We start from the raw sequence: 15,437 nt of genomic DNA, 5'->3' as shown, positions 1-15,437 counted from the left end.
AAAGCAGGTGGAACATTTGGTTTTGATTCTTCAATGTTTACCTTGCAGTTAAAAAAAGAGAAAGAAAAACTGTTTTGTACAGGTGATCAAAGTCAGAAAAGTACTGAAATCTTTGGATATATACTGTATCAAATACAGCTGTGGGGATTGTACCACCAGTCCTTCGGATCAGATCACGAAGTCTTTCACTTTACTCAAACAAAATCGCCTTTGTTGTTTGTGGAACCTTAGGTCAGAATCATGATTTTAGAGTTTGATTTCACATGAGCTGGTTGTAGCCAGCTGCAGTGAAGAAATGTGAACATAATGGGGTGGTGTGATTTGTATTAATCATCAGAAAACTGCACAGCTGTTGGGTTTGAGAAGTGCCTGTTTCCAAAGAGAATGTTCCTAGGGCAGGATTGCATTGATCTGAATCATTCCTGGAGATGCCCTGAGCCCTGTCTGAGCCTGCAGAAGAAGATGTAAATGTCCATGATGGTGTCCTTCTATTAAAGTTTTGCATGTTATTTATATAGTGGCAAAAGCAGACATGATTGCTTTCATGTTTTCTTGACAGAAGAAAAACTTTCCCTCTTCCTCACTTATCCAGCAACAATTCTTAAAGCAAGCAGTACAAGGGCCTAGCCTCAGAGGACCTAGAACTGCTCCAAAGTGGCTCCTTCTCTGTCTCAGAGAGGACTTTGCTGTTCTGCTGTTGGTTACTTGGCCCTTGCTTGCCTGAAGCTGCTGGCCCTTAAACACAGGGGGGGGGGCTTGAACATTTTCCTTTTTATTCTTAAAAGTAAAATTAAAAATATTTATGTAAGCCATTCAAAGAGCAATTCCAAACAGACCTACTTGGAGGTAAGTTCCAAGTTATTCAGTAAGGCTTACTTCTAGGAAAAAGTCCATAGAATTGCAGTTTAGGGGTAGAATAAGCTGTAAAAAAATGTTACTAAATTTCAGATGCCTCTGGAAAATTCAGTGTTTGTAATGTGCTGAAAACCAAGTTAACTATAACTCTTCTGAGCCTGTAAATCAGTTTGGCTTGATTTTGGCAAAACAAAACAACCAAAAAATGTGTGTTCATGAGGTGCTTCATTTTTCCTTCATAACGCCCTTGCAGGGAGTACACAATGCTTGCTTACTCTGATTTATTTTTCATGTATTGCCTTGCCAGGTGTGCCTGAAGCAGAGCTCACTTGGTTCAAGAATAAGATCAAGCTTTCCCCTGGACACCATCTGCATGATGGATCATTGCTGATTGCAAACATCTCTTTCTCCGATCAAGGGCTCTACTCTTGCAGGGCAGCCAACTTCCGGGGTGAGATTACTGAGAACACACAGCTACAGGTCCTGGGTAAGCTAAAAATGTCCATTGCACTTTAAAGAGATAGTAAATCTTGATTGTTTGTTTTCTCTGACATATTTCAGTTGTAATTTGTTGGAATACAAGCTATGCACATTTCAGACATTATATAGTTAACTGTTTGTTTACCTGATAGAGGAAGTGATGTATGGTAACCTAAACCCAATTGTGAGCCAAGTCTTCTTTGCCGGGGAAGCATATAAACTAACATTGGTCAGAAAGGACATTAGGTGTGAAATGCTTTGATCTTGTATGCAAGCTGAATTGCTCTTTTTCCTGTTGGTGTTTTCTGAGAAGAAGAACTGGTTAGACAAAGGGGTTGTATAATGTAGCCATCTAGAGGACAGACATTGTTAGACTAGCTGGTAAGTTGAGTTCTATTTCTTTTATATCCCAAGTACCCTATCCTGATGTTTTCTAGTAAACTTTATTTCTTTTGATAAGCTTAAGACTCGACTCCAATTATTGCCACTCCATGCCTCTGAATTTAACATATATTTTCCATCAATTTTTTTCTTATTTTTAGAAATATGTACATGAACAAGTTTAGGAATCTAACATGACATTTAAAAAACCAAAGGAATATTGCTGCATCACATATCACATTTTCTTATTACAAACCAGGACAGTAAATATATTTAATCTAAAGTTAACTTTTGCTACCAATAAACAAAAAAAGTTGTCATATTGTTGAAAAACAAGGTTTTTGTTGACTGCTATCTTTCAAATGTACATTTTAACATAATGGCAACAACTAAGCAATCTGCCAGACTTTATTGAATCAAGTTTTCATGTTCAGGTTGGTCCCCCATTTCCAATTTTTTGCAATCAAAATTTTTACTGTCAGACTGAGTCCTAAGGCCATATTCAGATTTTACTTTTTACAGTACTCAGACATTAGACCTAAAAAAAAATAACTTTTAAGATTCTAAGGAAGCTGAAGCTTTCCCATGTAATTAAGGTCTGCAGTGACTTTTCCCCAGATTTTTAAACTGATGAACATGGCCACACCATGCATTAGTAGTCTTGAGGCTCGGACCATGCGTGGGTGCTTAAATGGCACCAGGGCTTTTCTTGTAGAAAAAGCCCAGCAGGAACTCATTTGCATATTAGGCCACACCCTGTGACACCAAGCCAACCAGAACTGCGTTCCTGTGCATTTCTGCTCAAAAAAAGCCCTGTATGCCACCAATTGAGAGAGCTGCTAAGGCAGAAAGGCAGAACTCATGACTTCTCTCCTTCCTGTCTTTCTTACTGCATATTGTTCCTGTCTTACCACATATTGCCTTCCTTGCTGCATATTGTTATTTGTTGGAGGTGCTTTTTCTTTTTTGGATAATACACCTGGTGTACATATTGAGTGACTCTGGCAATAAAAATGTGGATCGCCTATGTTCTCAGAATGGATGCCAATATACAAATCCCTTTGATTTAAGAAAGAAAAGTGGGTGACTTTGAAGGGTTTATCATGTGACTGCCTTTATTTTCAAGGGTCACCCCAAGGAATTCCTTTTTATAATTTAATATTGAATATGCCTAAGAGCAGCCCTTTTCAACTGTTCAGAAAATCCCTACCATCTCTCACTGAAATCTCTTATTGAAATGGCATCCTTGCACTAACCTCAACCAAACTGCAGATTCTGTAGAGCATTGAGAATTTTACACCAGTTTTTCATACTGGATAAAGACAAAGCAGCTTTCTCAAATGAAGGCAATTTCCTCCTTTCTCTGTCACACACCAGTCTCAGAGAAGTGAGGTCTGTGGTAAATCACAAAAGTGACACTGACCAATTTCACACCTCACTGACAGATGCATAAGCCTATTCACCTTTATTTGAAGGGGAGGGGTGGAAATCCCAGTTAACTCAGTTCATCGAAGGGTGAAGTTTACTTTGTCTTGGGTTTCATGATAGCAGGCAGTGTGAGTCTAGCTGGGTGATTTGGAAAGACATTGTTAGGCCAAAGCATGGGTAGAAATGTGTTCCTAGAGCTGATTTATGGTGCTTGCTGATGGATTTTCCTTCCTAATAACACATTTGTGCCATTTCACTCCCTGCTGCCTGAGAGATGAAAGACGGGCTGGGTTGAGCAAATGCTACTGTAGATTTGCTAATGAAGTGTGCACGTTCTGGAAGTCTGTGTATATTACTTTACCTCCCAAATCATATGTTAAGTACCCATGGCAGAGCTCATTTTTCAAGGCTTGATACCTTGCTGATTCTTAATCTCTGCTGACTCAAGCTTCCAGGGCAAAGCATAAGAACATAAGAACATAAGAGAAGCCATGTTGGATCAGGCCAACGGCCCATCAAGTCCAACACTCTGTGTCACACAGTGGCAAAAAATGTTATATACACACATACACTGTGGCTAATAGCCACTGATGGACCTGTGCTCCATACACTGTGGCTAATAGCCACTGATGGACCTGTGCTCCATACACTGTGGCTAATAGCCACTGATGGACCTGTGCTCCATATTTTTATCTAAACCCCTCTTGAAGGTGGCTATACTTGTGGCCGCCACCACCTCCTGTGGCAGTGAATTCCACATGTTAATCACCCTTTGGGTGAAGAAGTACTTCCTTTTATCCGTCTTAACCTGTCTGCTCAGCAATTTCATCGAATGCCCACGAGTTCTTGTATTGTGAGAAAGGGAGAAAAGTACTTCTTTCTCTACTTTCTCCATTCCATGCATTATCTTGTAAACCTCTATCATGTCACCCCGCAGTCGACGTTTCTCCAAGCTAAAGAGTCCCAAGTGTTTCAACCTTTCTTCATAGGGAAAGTGCTCCAGCCCTTTAATCATTCTAGTTGCCCTTCTCTGCACCTTCTCTAAAGCTATAATATCCTTTTTGAGGTGCGGCGACCAGAACTGCACACAGTACTCCAAATGAGACCGCACCATCGATTTATACAGGGGCATTATGATACTGGCTGATTTGTTTTCAATTCCCTTCCTAATAATTCCCAGCATGGCATTGGCCTTTTTTATTGCAAACGCACACTGTCTTGACACTTTCAGTGAGTTATCTATCATGACCCCAAGATCTCTCTCTTGATCAGTCTCTGCCAGTTCACACCCCATTAACTTGTATTTGTAGCTGGGATTCTTAGCCCCAATGTGCATTACTTTGCACTTGGCCACATTGAACCGCATCTGCCACGTTGACGCCCACTCACCCAGCCTCAACAGATCCCTTTGGAGTTCCTCACAATCCTCTCTGGTTCTCACCACCCTGAACAATTTAGTGTCATCCGCAAACTTGGCCACTTCACTGCTCACTCCGAACTCTAAATCATTTATGAACAAGTTAAAAAGCATGGGACCCAGTACCGAGCCCTGCGGCACCCCACTGCTTACCGTCCTCCACTGCGAAGACTGCCCATTTATACTCACTCTCTGCTTCCTATTACTCAGCCAGTTTTTGATCCACAAGAGGACCTGTCCTTTTACTCCATGATTCTCAAGCTTTCTAAGGAGCCTTTGATGAGGAACTTTATCAAAAGCTTTCTGGAAGTCAAGGTAAACAACATCTATCGGGTCTCCTTTGTCCACATGTTTGTTCACCCCCTCAAAGAAATGCAACAGGTTAGTGAGGCAAGATCTTCCCTTGCAGAACCCATGCTGAGTCTTCCTCAATAACCCGTGTTCATCAATGTGCCTACTCATTCTGTCCTTGATAATGGTTTCTACCAACTTTCCCGGTATTGAAGTCAGACTGACTGGCCTGTAGTTTCCCGGATCTCCTCTGGAACCTTTTTTAAAGATGGGGGTGACATTTGCTACCTTCCAGTCCTCAGGAATGGAGGCAGATTTCAATGAAAGATTACAGATTTTTGTTAGAAGATCCACAAGTTCAACTTTGAGTTCCTTCAGAACTCTCGGATGTATGCCATCCGGACCCGGTGACTTATTAGTTTTTAATTTGTCTATCAGTTGTAGGACCTCCTCATTTGTCACCTCAATCTGACTCAGGTCTTTCAACACCCCTTCCAAAATTAGTGGTTCTGGGGCGGGCAAAAAGTTCTCGTCTTCTACAGTGAAGACGGAGGCAAAAAATTCATTTAGCTTTTCAGCCATTTCCCTATCCTCCTTCAGTAATCCTTTTACCCCATGGTCATCCAAGGGCCCCACTGCCTCCCTGGCTGGTTTCCTACTTCTAATATATTTGAAGAAAGTTTTATTGTTGGTCTTTATGTTTTTTGCAATATGCTCCTCATAGTCCCTTTTTGCCTGCCTGATCACAGTCTTGCATTTGATTTGCCACAGCCTGTGTTCCCTTTTACTAATCTCACTTGGACTGGTTTTCCACCGCTTAAAGGAGTCCTTCTTACCTTTTACAGCTTCCATTACTTTATTTGTTAACCACGCAGGCCTTTTCTTATGCCTGTTTGTGCCTTTCCTAACTTGTGGTATGTATTTTATCTGAGCTTCTAGGATTATAGTTTTAAATAGCGTCCAAGCTTTCTCAAGGGTTTTGACCGTATGTACCTTTCCTTTCAGTTTCTTCCTCACATGCCTCCTCATCTCAGTGTATTTACCCCTTTTAAAGTTAAACGTGGTTGTGGTGGTCTTTTTGGACAACTCCCTATTTATACAAACGGTGAAATCAATAACATTATGGTCACTGCTCCCAAGCGGCGCAATCACTTTTACATCTCTCACCAAGTCTTGGGCATTACTTAGGACCAAATCCAGGATCGCCCCACCCCTGGTAGGTTCTGAGACCATCTGCTCCATAGCACAGTCATTGAGAGCATCAAGAAACTCAATCTCTTTCTCTCGACCAGAACACATATTGACCCAATCAATCTGCGGGTAGTTAAAATCACCTATTACAACACAGTTTTTACGTTTAGCCGCTATCTTTAAGCCTTCCATCATATTATAATCGTCCTCTCTCTTTTGATTTGGTGGGCGATAACAAACTCCCATAGTTAAATTTCCTTTTGGGCCCTCTATTTCAACCCAAAGCATTTCTAAAAGTGAATCTAATTCTCTGATCTCAGCCTTACTGGACCGTATATCCTCTCTGACATACAGAGCCACCCCACCTCCAACCCTTCCCTCCCTATCCTTCCGATATAGCTTATATCCAGGAATCACCGTGTCCCACTGATTCTCCTCATTCCACCAAGTTTCTGAAATTCCCACAATGTCTATGTTTTCTCCCAACACTAAACATTCCAATTCACCAATTTTACTTTGAACACTTCTAGCATTTGCATACAAACATCTATAATTTCCCAGGCGAGCTAGGCCCGCCACCTTCCTCCTGCTGCCTCGAGACTCTGGCAGACAGTCCATATTGTTTGTCACCTTCACAGTGGACAACTCTGGTCCGTTACCCGGTAGAAAAATAGCAGCTAACCCTTCATCTCTTTGAGACGAGTCCTCCCGAACCAGAGACATTTCATCTCCTGTCGGCTTTCCCCCAAGATTTAGTTTAAAAACTGCTCTGCCACCTTTTTGATTTTAAGCGCCAGCAGCCTGGTTCCATCCGGAGACAAGTGGAGACCGTCTCTTTTGTACAGTTCCGGCTTGTTCCAGAAAGCATCCCAGTGCCTAACAAACTTAAACCCTTCCTCCTTACACCATCGTCTCATCCACACATTGAGACTTCTAATTTGTGCCTGTCTCTCCTGCCCTGCACGTGGAACAGGTAGCACTTCCGAGAAGGCTACCTTGGAGGTCCTGGCCTTAAGTCTCCCGCCTAGCAGCCTAAATTTTTCCTCCAGGACCTCACGACTGCATTTCCCCAAGCAGGTCAGCCTCCCTCAGGAATTCCCCCCTTCAGTCTCCCTCTGTGTAGGACTATGCCTTTACAAGTAAACACTTGTCTCAAACATTTGTGATCACTGTACACTGAGTGACCAGAGGGGGTGATTGTGTACACTGACTCAGTTGAAAAACATCATGTTGCGATTGATGTTAGGCAGAATGGCATTTCTGTCATAGTTTATCTATGGTAGTCCATTCACGCTTGCATATCATTTCATCTGGGCATTGTTGACTGATGGACTAACCTGTGGACAAACTCTTCATCTGATTTGATATCAGCACAGTCATGAACAGCTTCACTGTCCTAAACCCATTGATATCCACAGATTTAGAATGGTGTACCTCTGTTTCAGAGTTCACACATTTTTTAATTGGTTGCATCTCCAGCAACCTCTGCGGTCAACTGGAGAATTCCCCATGTCTTAGTAATTATCACACTGGAGAGACTAATCTTACCACCTTGAACCAAGAGGAAAGTCAGGATATAAATGTTTTAATAAGTGAATAAAAATAAGCATGCTGCCTAGAAGAAGAGATTGGATTTATATCCTGCCCTTCACTCAGAGTCTCAGAGTGGTTTACAATCTCCTTCCCCACAACAGATACCTTATGAAGTAGATGGGTTTGAGAGAGCTCTCTGAGAACTGCTCTTGAGTGAACAGCTCTGAGAGAACCACAATTGGCCCAGCACCCAGCTGGCTGCATGTGGAGGAGTGGGGAATCAAACCTGGTTCTTCAGATTATAGTCTGCCACTCTTAAACACTACACCAAACTGGCTCTCCCTATTGAAAAGGGGATTCACATGCCTGAATATAATGGTGATATCCATCCTTTGTTTCCCAGCATCTAGTAGTCAGAGATATACTGTCACTAGACATGACAACTGTGGCTCTGATTAGTGCCTACTAATCTTTCCATGTATTTGATTCAGCCTTTTAAAAGAAGCTTTGTGACCATGAACGTGCCATGTGTTTCTGATTTTCATAGGTTAATCAAGTGCCATAGGCTAACCAGTATATGGCAGGTCTAATTTTTTTCCATATTGAGGCACAGCACTGGTTCAGTTCAAATCCTTTAGTCCTCCAAACCATGGCTTGGTGAATCAGCAACGTGCCACAGACTTGCATGGTCCCTCTTCCCATCCTCATGCATTCTGATTATTCCCTTGATGCCCTGGTTCAGCCAAGCTATCATTTACATACATATTGGTACACCATAGTTTCCAGTACCTGGTTTAGAGGGAAGGTATATAGTTGGTCAATTCAGGAGAATGTTTTTTCCTCAACCCCAAGAGTCAGGTTGGAAATCTGAGTGTGTGAAGGAGAAGGAGCAAGAGAGAACATATGAGTTTATGACTCAGACCCAACATCAGGCCACAGTTTGACTATTAGATCCATCATTTGGCCATGTATATGCCACTTTTCTTCCCACTGAGGTTCCAAAGTGGCTTACAGCCCTCCCTTCAAAATATGATGGAAACAAATTAAGAGAAAACAAAATGTACAACCCAAACTTGTGGGCTGGTCCTAGATCTACTGTGCAGCCAGCTCACATCTATAGTTCACCTATGGCTGAGAACTGAGGGGATCATGCCTCTGGCATGTAGTTTAGACATAGAGCAGGTAGCTTAGACATAGAGATAACTTTTTGTGGGTTTTTCTACCATTTCTCTTCTCTCTCTAATGGCCAGCTAAAACAGGCTATGTTACTCTGTTTGAGAAGCTTTTGTTCCAGGGTGACAAGCAGGGCTTTTTTTGCAGCAGGAACTCCTTTGCATATTAGGCTACACACTCCTGATGTAGCCAATCCTCGAAGAGCCCTATAAACTTCTGGAGGACTGGCTACATCAGGGCTGTTTGGCCTAATATGCAAAGGAGTTCCTGCTACAAAAAAGCCCCGCAAATAACAATTAATGGCATTAAATAACATCAGAATTTAACCATGTCAGTTGAGAGACTTTCTTATTGTATCTTAGCCTTTTTGATGTGTCCCCAGACCCACCACAACTGCCTCATCGATTAGAAGACATGGCAGGCACATTGTCCCTCGCAGGGCCTGGCATTCCTTCTGTGATGACATCACCTTCAGGAACCAGAAAAGTGCTCAGTCCTGGGAGTTCTGTTCTCATAGGTATGTTTGTGCTTCTAAATTGGAATGGTTTCTACATGTTCATTGTTTGGGAGATCCAGAGCTTGAACCTTCTGGCTTGAATAAGGCAACTTGGATTGCCTGTGTGCAGGAGAGATGCAAAAAATGCTTTTTCTGACTGGCAGGCGACTACAAAGTCCCAAGACTGGCCGGACCTGAATTGTATTCAGGCATTGTGGGAAAATGTAGTTTGACCAAACCTCAGACTGGAATAAGGGTTTGTAGTTGTTTTTTTAACTACAGTTTGTGTTAATTATGGTATACAATTTATGAAACATAAGTTTGTGGAGCTGCACCACTGCTTGTGACTCTGTAGATAGCACAGGGATGGCAGCAAAGAAATCCTTTCCGGCCAGCAAACTGCTTTCTAATAGACCAAGTTGAGTTTTGTTAGATTCCAGTCCACCTTAGTGAGACACAAGATTTTAGGGATATGAGTTTTGTCATGATGTCTCAATAATCTAAACAGTAGTCAACAGAGTCTGATCAACCAAGCCACGCTTTTTGACTTCCTATATTAAATTTTGATTTCCAACTATTTGTTCAGGGATCCTGATCAAGAGACCACATCATTCCATCCTTGATTTTAATAAGGTATGGCCCTGACCCAGTCATGATGTCCAGTTTCTCTATTAAGCAGATTTCTAAAATTCTTCTCAAGTTCAAATTCCAAGACTTAACTTTAGGTAACCAAAGCTCTTCAGTGAAGTGACATCTAAATTGCCACATGATCATTTTCAGTAAATGAGTGAAACATCAGCACAAGTGACTCTTTCTGCCCATGAAAACTTTGTCCCGGCATACTCCAGCATCAATGTGCCATTGATTAATTGCACCCAGCAGACTCATTTTATATACATGGTTCTCATGTAAGAATGGGTGCATAGAGTCAGCATGGGATATTGTGGGGGGGGTTGTATGTATTCTGTGGCTGCTTTTGACAGAGAAGTCAGAATCCTGAGAATCTCAACTTCAAAAAAAAAGTTTCCAGGCTTTTATGCTGAGAACACATGGACTCATGAAGTTGACTTATACCTGAATCAGAACATTGATCCATCAAAGTCACTATTGTCTACTCAGACTGGCAGCAGCTGTCCAAGGTCTTTAGTGGAGGCCTTTCCCATAACCTACAAACTGATCCTTTAAACTGGACATGCTGGGGATTGAACCAAAGACCTTCTGCATGCCAAGTAGATGCTCTACCACTGAGCCACCATCTCCTCTCCCATTCTTTATCATCTTGAAAGTATGCAAGGAATGCCAAGCAAAATCAGGGAAGGCAAAATTTCTTCTGGAGGGGGGATTACGATTCAGTACCTGCAAACTTCTACTCCCTCTAATAAGCAAAAAGCAGAATAAATTATGCAAAATAATCTACTGTACACATTGTACATCTGAGGTAATACATAAAATGGATTTTTGTGAGGACAACCATAAGCATATAAACCTGATTTGTGCAATCTCCTCCCCCCCAAACACACACTTTTTTGTTGTCGTTGAAAAGAATCCTGTCAATTGGCCCTTCGTGTGCACCAGTCCATGCTTTATGTGGAGTTTTATTTTAGATTTATGAGAAGTTGGGGAGAAACACCCATGCAAATCCATGCTTCATCATGTTTTAGTTACAGATTCTTGCTTGTTAGCTCTTCAGCAGCAGCAAACACCCAGGTTCTATATGCCCATCAGTGTACAGAAATGATGTGTGATTGTGTCTAGGAATTCATTGGCATCTTGTTATATAGGTGGTATTCTTCTGAAGGACTATTGTCAATGCCAGTTGTCATTTAATTACCTAAATTAAAAGGACACAAAGAACAGGAGAGTGTTGATAGGTGCAGTTTCTCTCCTTTTCACCATTATATTAATTTGATCTCTGTTCCTTGATATAGTAATTTTGTTCAAGACTCACCTCTTTTGCTGCACAGGAAAATAAAAATGTTTCCTTCTTCATACATCCCATTAATTTCTCCCAATTAGTAGAAATTGATGATCTGTAGTGACTTTCCGCAAAAAAAAGTATATATCCAAGAATATATATACTAAAATGTAAAGAAGCCCTTTTGCATTTTTCATTTATTTTTCTTTTCACTCTCTGTATGCAAGTGTGTGTGTGTGTAAGTGAGAGTATATAAATATCCTGGACAGCATTTATTATGCAGTTAAAGGAACAGATGCCACAGTGTTTGGAATGAACCTTAAGTTCTTGAATTTTAAGAGAAACCAGAGTATAGGTAACACTTAAAATCATTGGGAATCTAATCAAAGTCAGTGAATCAATCCATGGTAGCTATTACTTAGGACTGCTAGAAGGATTTAAGCATTTTTAAAACAAAAGTATAAAGGAATGAGTCCCTGCTAAAGAACTATGCATTTTCTAATATGTTACCAGACATCTGTAAGTAGTTTCCTTATATGATTGTGAAGATCATCCATTTTCATCTGACTTTGGGTCAGGCCAGCTGAAATGCTAGATCTGTTCACGGATCTTCAGCACATTTTGTTTATTGCTACATAACATCTGTTGGGACCCTGATTCATTTGGGGGCCATGGTGCAGCAGAGTATTTGTCATAGAGCCTTGCCAAATGCTTCTGAGTAGACTTAACACTCATGATATGAGGGCATGCCCTTTCATGGGCTGGTAACTGATTTAAAAACCAGAAAAAAGTTTTCGCAATGGAGGTGAGACAACAAGGTCCCCCATGGGATCTGTGTTGGGACCAGTGCTATTTAATTTATTCATAAATGGGAGTGAACAGTGAGGTAGTGAAGTTTGCAGATGCCACCAAATTGTTCAGGATGGTGAAAACACAAGGGGATTAATAGTTCAAAGAGCACTGGGTGAATGGGCAAATGATGCATGTCAAGGCAAATCTTAATTTTACTCATACATTGATGAAATCTTAGCTGGCACTGACAAGAAGATGATCCTGGGGCTGTAGTGGATGAAACTGGTTGGCAGTAGATTTAAGAATAATTGAAGGAAGGATTCCTTCACACAAAAAAGTAGTTGGCTTGTGGAATTCACTGCCACAAGATATAGTAATAATTATTCACTTGGATGGATTTAAAAGATGGTTGGAAGATTCATGGAGGATAAGTTGCTCATTGACTATTAGCCATAGTAGCAGAATTAGACCTCCAGCTTTAGAAGCAGAATATTTTTGCCAAATGCTGCTGGGAGCAGTAGACAGATGAGGGGTTTTGTCTGCTGGATCCTCTTGTGGGCCCTGTGACTGACCACTTTTGGAAACAGACTGGATAAACCTCTGGCCTGATCCAGCATGGCTACTCTCATGTTCTTACAGAGAATTAATTTTTCTGACTGTGACATTTTTCCAGCCTCAGGTGTTTTTCACCCTTCCAATGCCACTTCCAACATTACTCATTTCTTATCCCATACTTCCTCCAGAGAGCTCAGGGCAGTGTACATGCTTCTCTCTGTGAGGTAGTTATGCTGAGTGAGAGAGTAACTGGCCTAAGGTTCCCAGTAACCTTCAGGATTCAAACTTTAGCCTCCGTATTCCTAATATCATAACTGATATATCACACTAATTCAGAGCTTCACTCAGGAAGAAATACTGAAGGAAAGAAGCTGTGGAGAAGTATGTCCTTGCTCCTGCTATCCTTTTGCTGTTACAGTTAGAGGAATCCAGCTCCCTCATTCTTTATTTAAACTTATGGCAGCTTCATTTTTAAGTGCATGGAACTACTGCCTGTTTCCCCACACATAATCCTGGCAAGTTGTCTAGAAGTATACTGTGGTCAATTATATCAAAGCAATAAACCAAAAAAAGTTAGAGTAACTCAGAAACTCTAGTATGAGGTATTAATCATAGCAAAATAATTCTGCTTTAATAAATACACTATTGTAATGAATTGATTAAAGGTTTGGTTTCTGAGGTAGTGATGTGTGATAGAAAAAACCACCTATGGGGTAGAAGCATAACATTCTCAACAACTCTTCATCCACAATAATACAACATCTAATTTGAACATGGGCACTGGTACTAGAACTTGCAGTAAACCCAGATGCCAATTTTATTCCAACAATGTCCTTCAGTTCTCTGCATGGGCAAACAGGTCAAACCCTATGCCAAAGAATAAATGGGCACAAAAGATAAATCATTAGCTCTGTCCATTACGGGACCGAAACATATGTGCTCTGCATCCTGTTGGCAGATATGTAAGATGCCTTAACAACAGTTTTGGGTTGTGCAGGATACAACCTTGTGGTCCATATCCTCCTTACAGAAGAGTGAAAACGTACCTTTACCACTTGACTCATGTCCAGACTATGACCCAGACTTTCACTATGAATTGTTTTAAAAACTAATAAAGCTTCTATTCATAGGAGATATGAAACAATAACAGTAGAGTTAGCCAGTAAAATATGTTTTTATGACCAGAGAAGTACAGTCCACTGTAAAAAGGAAATCCTGCTGTTCCATATTTATTGTCTTCTCCCCTGGTGACTTCCATATCTGATTTGCTCAGTCTACAACTCAGCACAAGGTTTTCCTAACTTCCAGCGCTTGCAAGCATGGTTTGAAGATCATGCATCTTTCTGTTTTCATACTGTATCCCCAATAGCTGTGAAGTGAGACTACAGGGGCCACTTTCTCTGTTGATTCAGGAGACAGAACCGTTAGAGTATGGCTTGCCATTATTCAAGTCCTTGGATTCTTTGATTCTAATGTCCGTGTATTGTTAGGAAACTCTTTTTTTCTTGGAAAGTCACACAGGCAGACGGGGGATTTGCAAGGAATTGGAGGGGGAGGAATGGACCAAAGAATCTGTTTTTCATTCTTTGCTTCCACAAAAGAATCAACTGTTAGGGAGGAAATATGACGTGTCATTGAGAATGCTTCTTCTGAGTCCAATCTCCTCCCTACAGTCACTTCAGTGTAAATGTAGGCCAATTCAGCTGAAGTAGACAAAAGAATACCTGCCAGATAATGCAGTCCTACACAGTTACTCCAGTCTAAGCCTGTTGATTTCAGTTGGTGAGCCAGTTTGGTGCAGAGGTTAAGTATTTGGACTCTTATCTGGGAGAACCGGGTTTGATTCCCCACTCCTCCACTTGCATCTGCTGGTATAGCCTTGGGTCAGTCGTAGCTCTGGCAGAGGTTGTCCTTGAAAGGGCAGCTGCTGTGAGAGTTCTCTCAGCCCCACTCACCTCACAAGGTGTCTGTCGTGAGGGGAGAAGATATAGGTGATTGTAAGCCGCTCTGAGTCTCTGATTCAGAGACAAGGGCGGGGTATAAATCTTCAGTCATCTTCTGCTGCTGCTGTAGGACTCCAGAATGTTGAGTGTTCATGCTAAACTGAGGGGAAGTAATCAAGCTTTACATTAATTGTTTCTCTTTAGCCATTGAAGCTTGTTTATTCAGATTAGTGTTGGAATTCCATACTGCTTATGGAGCAAGGGAATATCCTCATGGCAGAAGATACAGGGACTGTGGTTCAGTGTCAGAGTATCTGGTTTGCGTGCAGAAGGCCCCAGGTTCAGGTTTTGGCATCGCCAGTTAAAAGATCAGGTAGTAGGTGATGTGAAAGACCTCAGCCTGAAGCACTGGAGACCCATTGCTGGTTGGAGCAGATGAGACCACTGGTCAAATACCAAGAACTACCAGTGGTCTAACTGGGATATAATGTTCACAAGGGAAGCATACATGAATTGGGAGAGAGGCACAAGTATAATTCTGGCCCTGACCATTTTTCTTCCTGAACTGGCAATGCTGACCCATCCCTTGCCAATGGTACGTACTTAGATTTCATATTATCACTGAAAGTTGTAATAGATTCTTCTAGATATGACATTGTAACTTTCCCATGCCTTCCTATATCTAAGTGGAATTATTTCTCTTGTGAAAATGTAAATGAAATTATTATAGCTTTGATTAAGTTGTCAGGATAAAAGAACGTTTTGGGGAGAAGCTATAAGTCTTTCACTCTTTTAAGAATCCTTTCTTTTAATGTTTAGACTTTTAAAATAAGTAACCATTCCCAGTCATAGAAAATGGGATGTGATTCTGCAAGTACATGGAGAAAGCAGGGCATGAAAGAGTGATGGCTCTGTCTACCAGTGCAGCCAGTGGATGAAAGTTATACCTCTTTGAAGTTAGCTGGATTGTAGTTATTTGTTATTTAG

At 41.3% G+C, this 15,437-nt stretch overlaps 1 protein-coding gene across 2 annotated transcripts in view; it reads left to right on the top strand.

The window, feature by feature from the left end:
* ADAMTSL1 (ADAMTS like 1) overlaps positions 1 to 15,437 on the top strand; it is a 703,777-nt gene that overhangs the window by 670,172 nt on the left and 18,168 nt on the right. For both annotated transcript variants that reach the window (XM_060237245.1, XM_060237246.1), the window contains 2 exons: positions 1,163 to 1,342; positions 9,132 to 9,266. In XM_060237245.1, the coding sequence (XP_060093228.1) occupies positions 1,163 to 1,342; positions 9,132 to 9,266 (315 nt within the window). The remainder of the gene's footprint in view (positions 1 to 1,162; positions 1,343 to 9,131; positions 9,267 to 15,437) is intronic.

Source organism: Heteronotia binoei, chromosome 4, assembly GCF_032191835.1.
Source record: "Heteronotia binoei isolate CCM8104 ecotype False Entrance Well chromosome 4, APGP_CSIRO_Hbin_v1, whole genome shotgun sequence".
In the NCBI taxonomy this organism is placed as follows: Eukaryota; Metazoa; Chordata; class Lepidosauria; order Squamata; family Gekkonidae; genus Heteronotia; species Heteronotia binoei.
The sequence above is the reverse complement of the archived record's forward strand: the minus strand, read 5'-3'. Positions and strand labels throughout refer to the sequence as shown.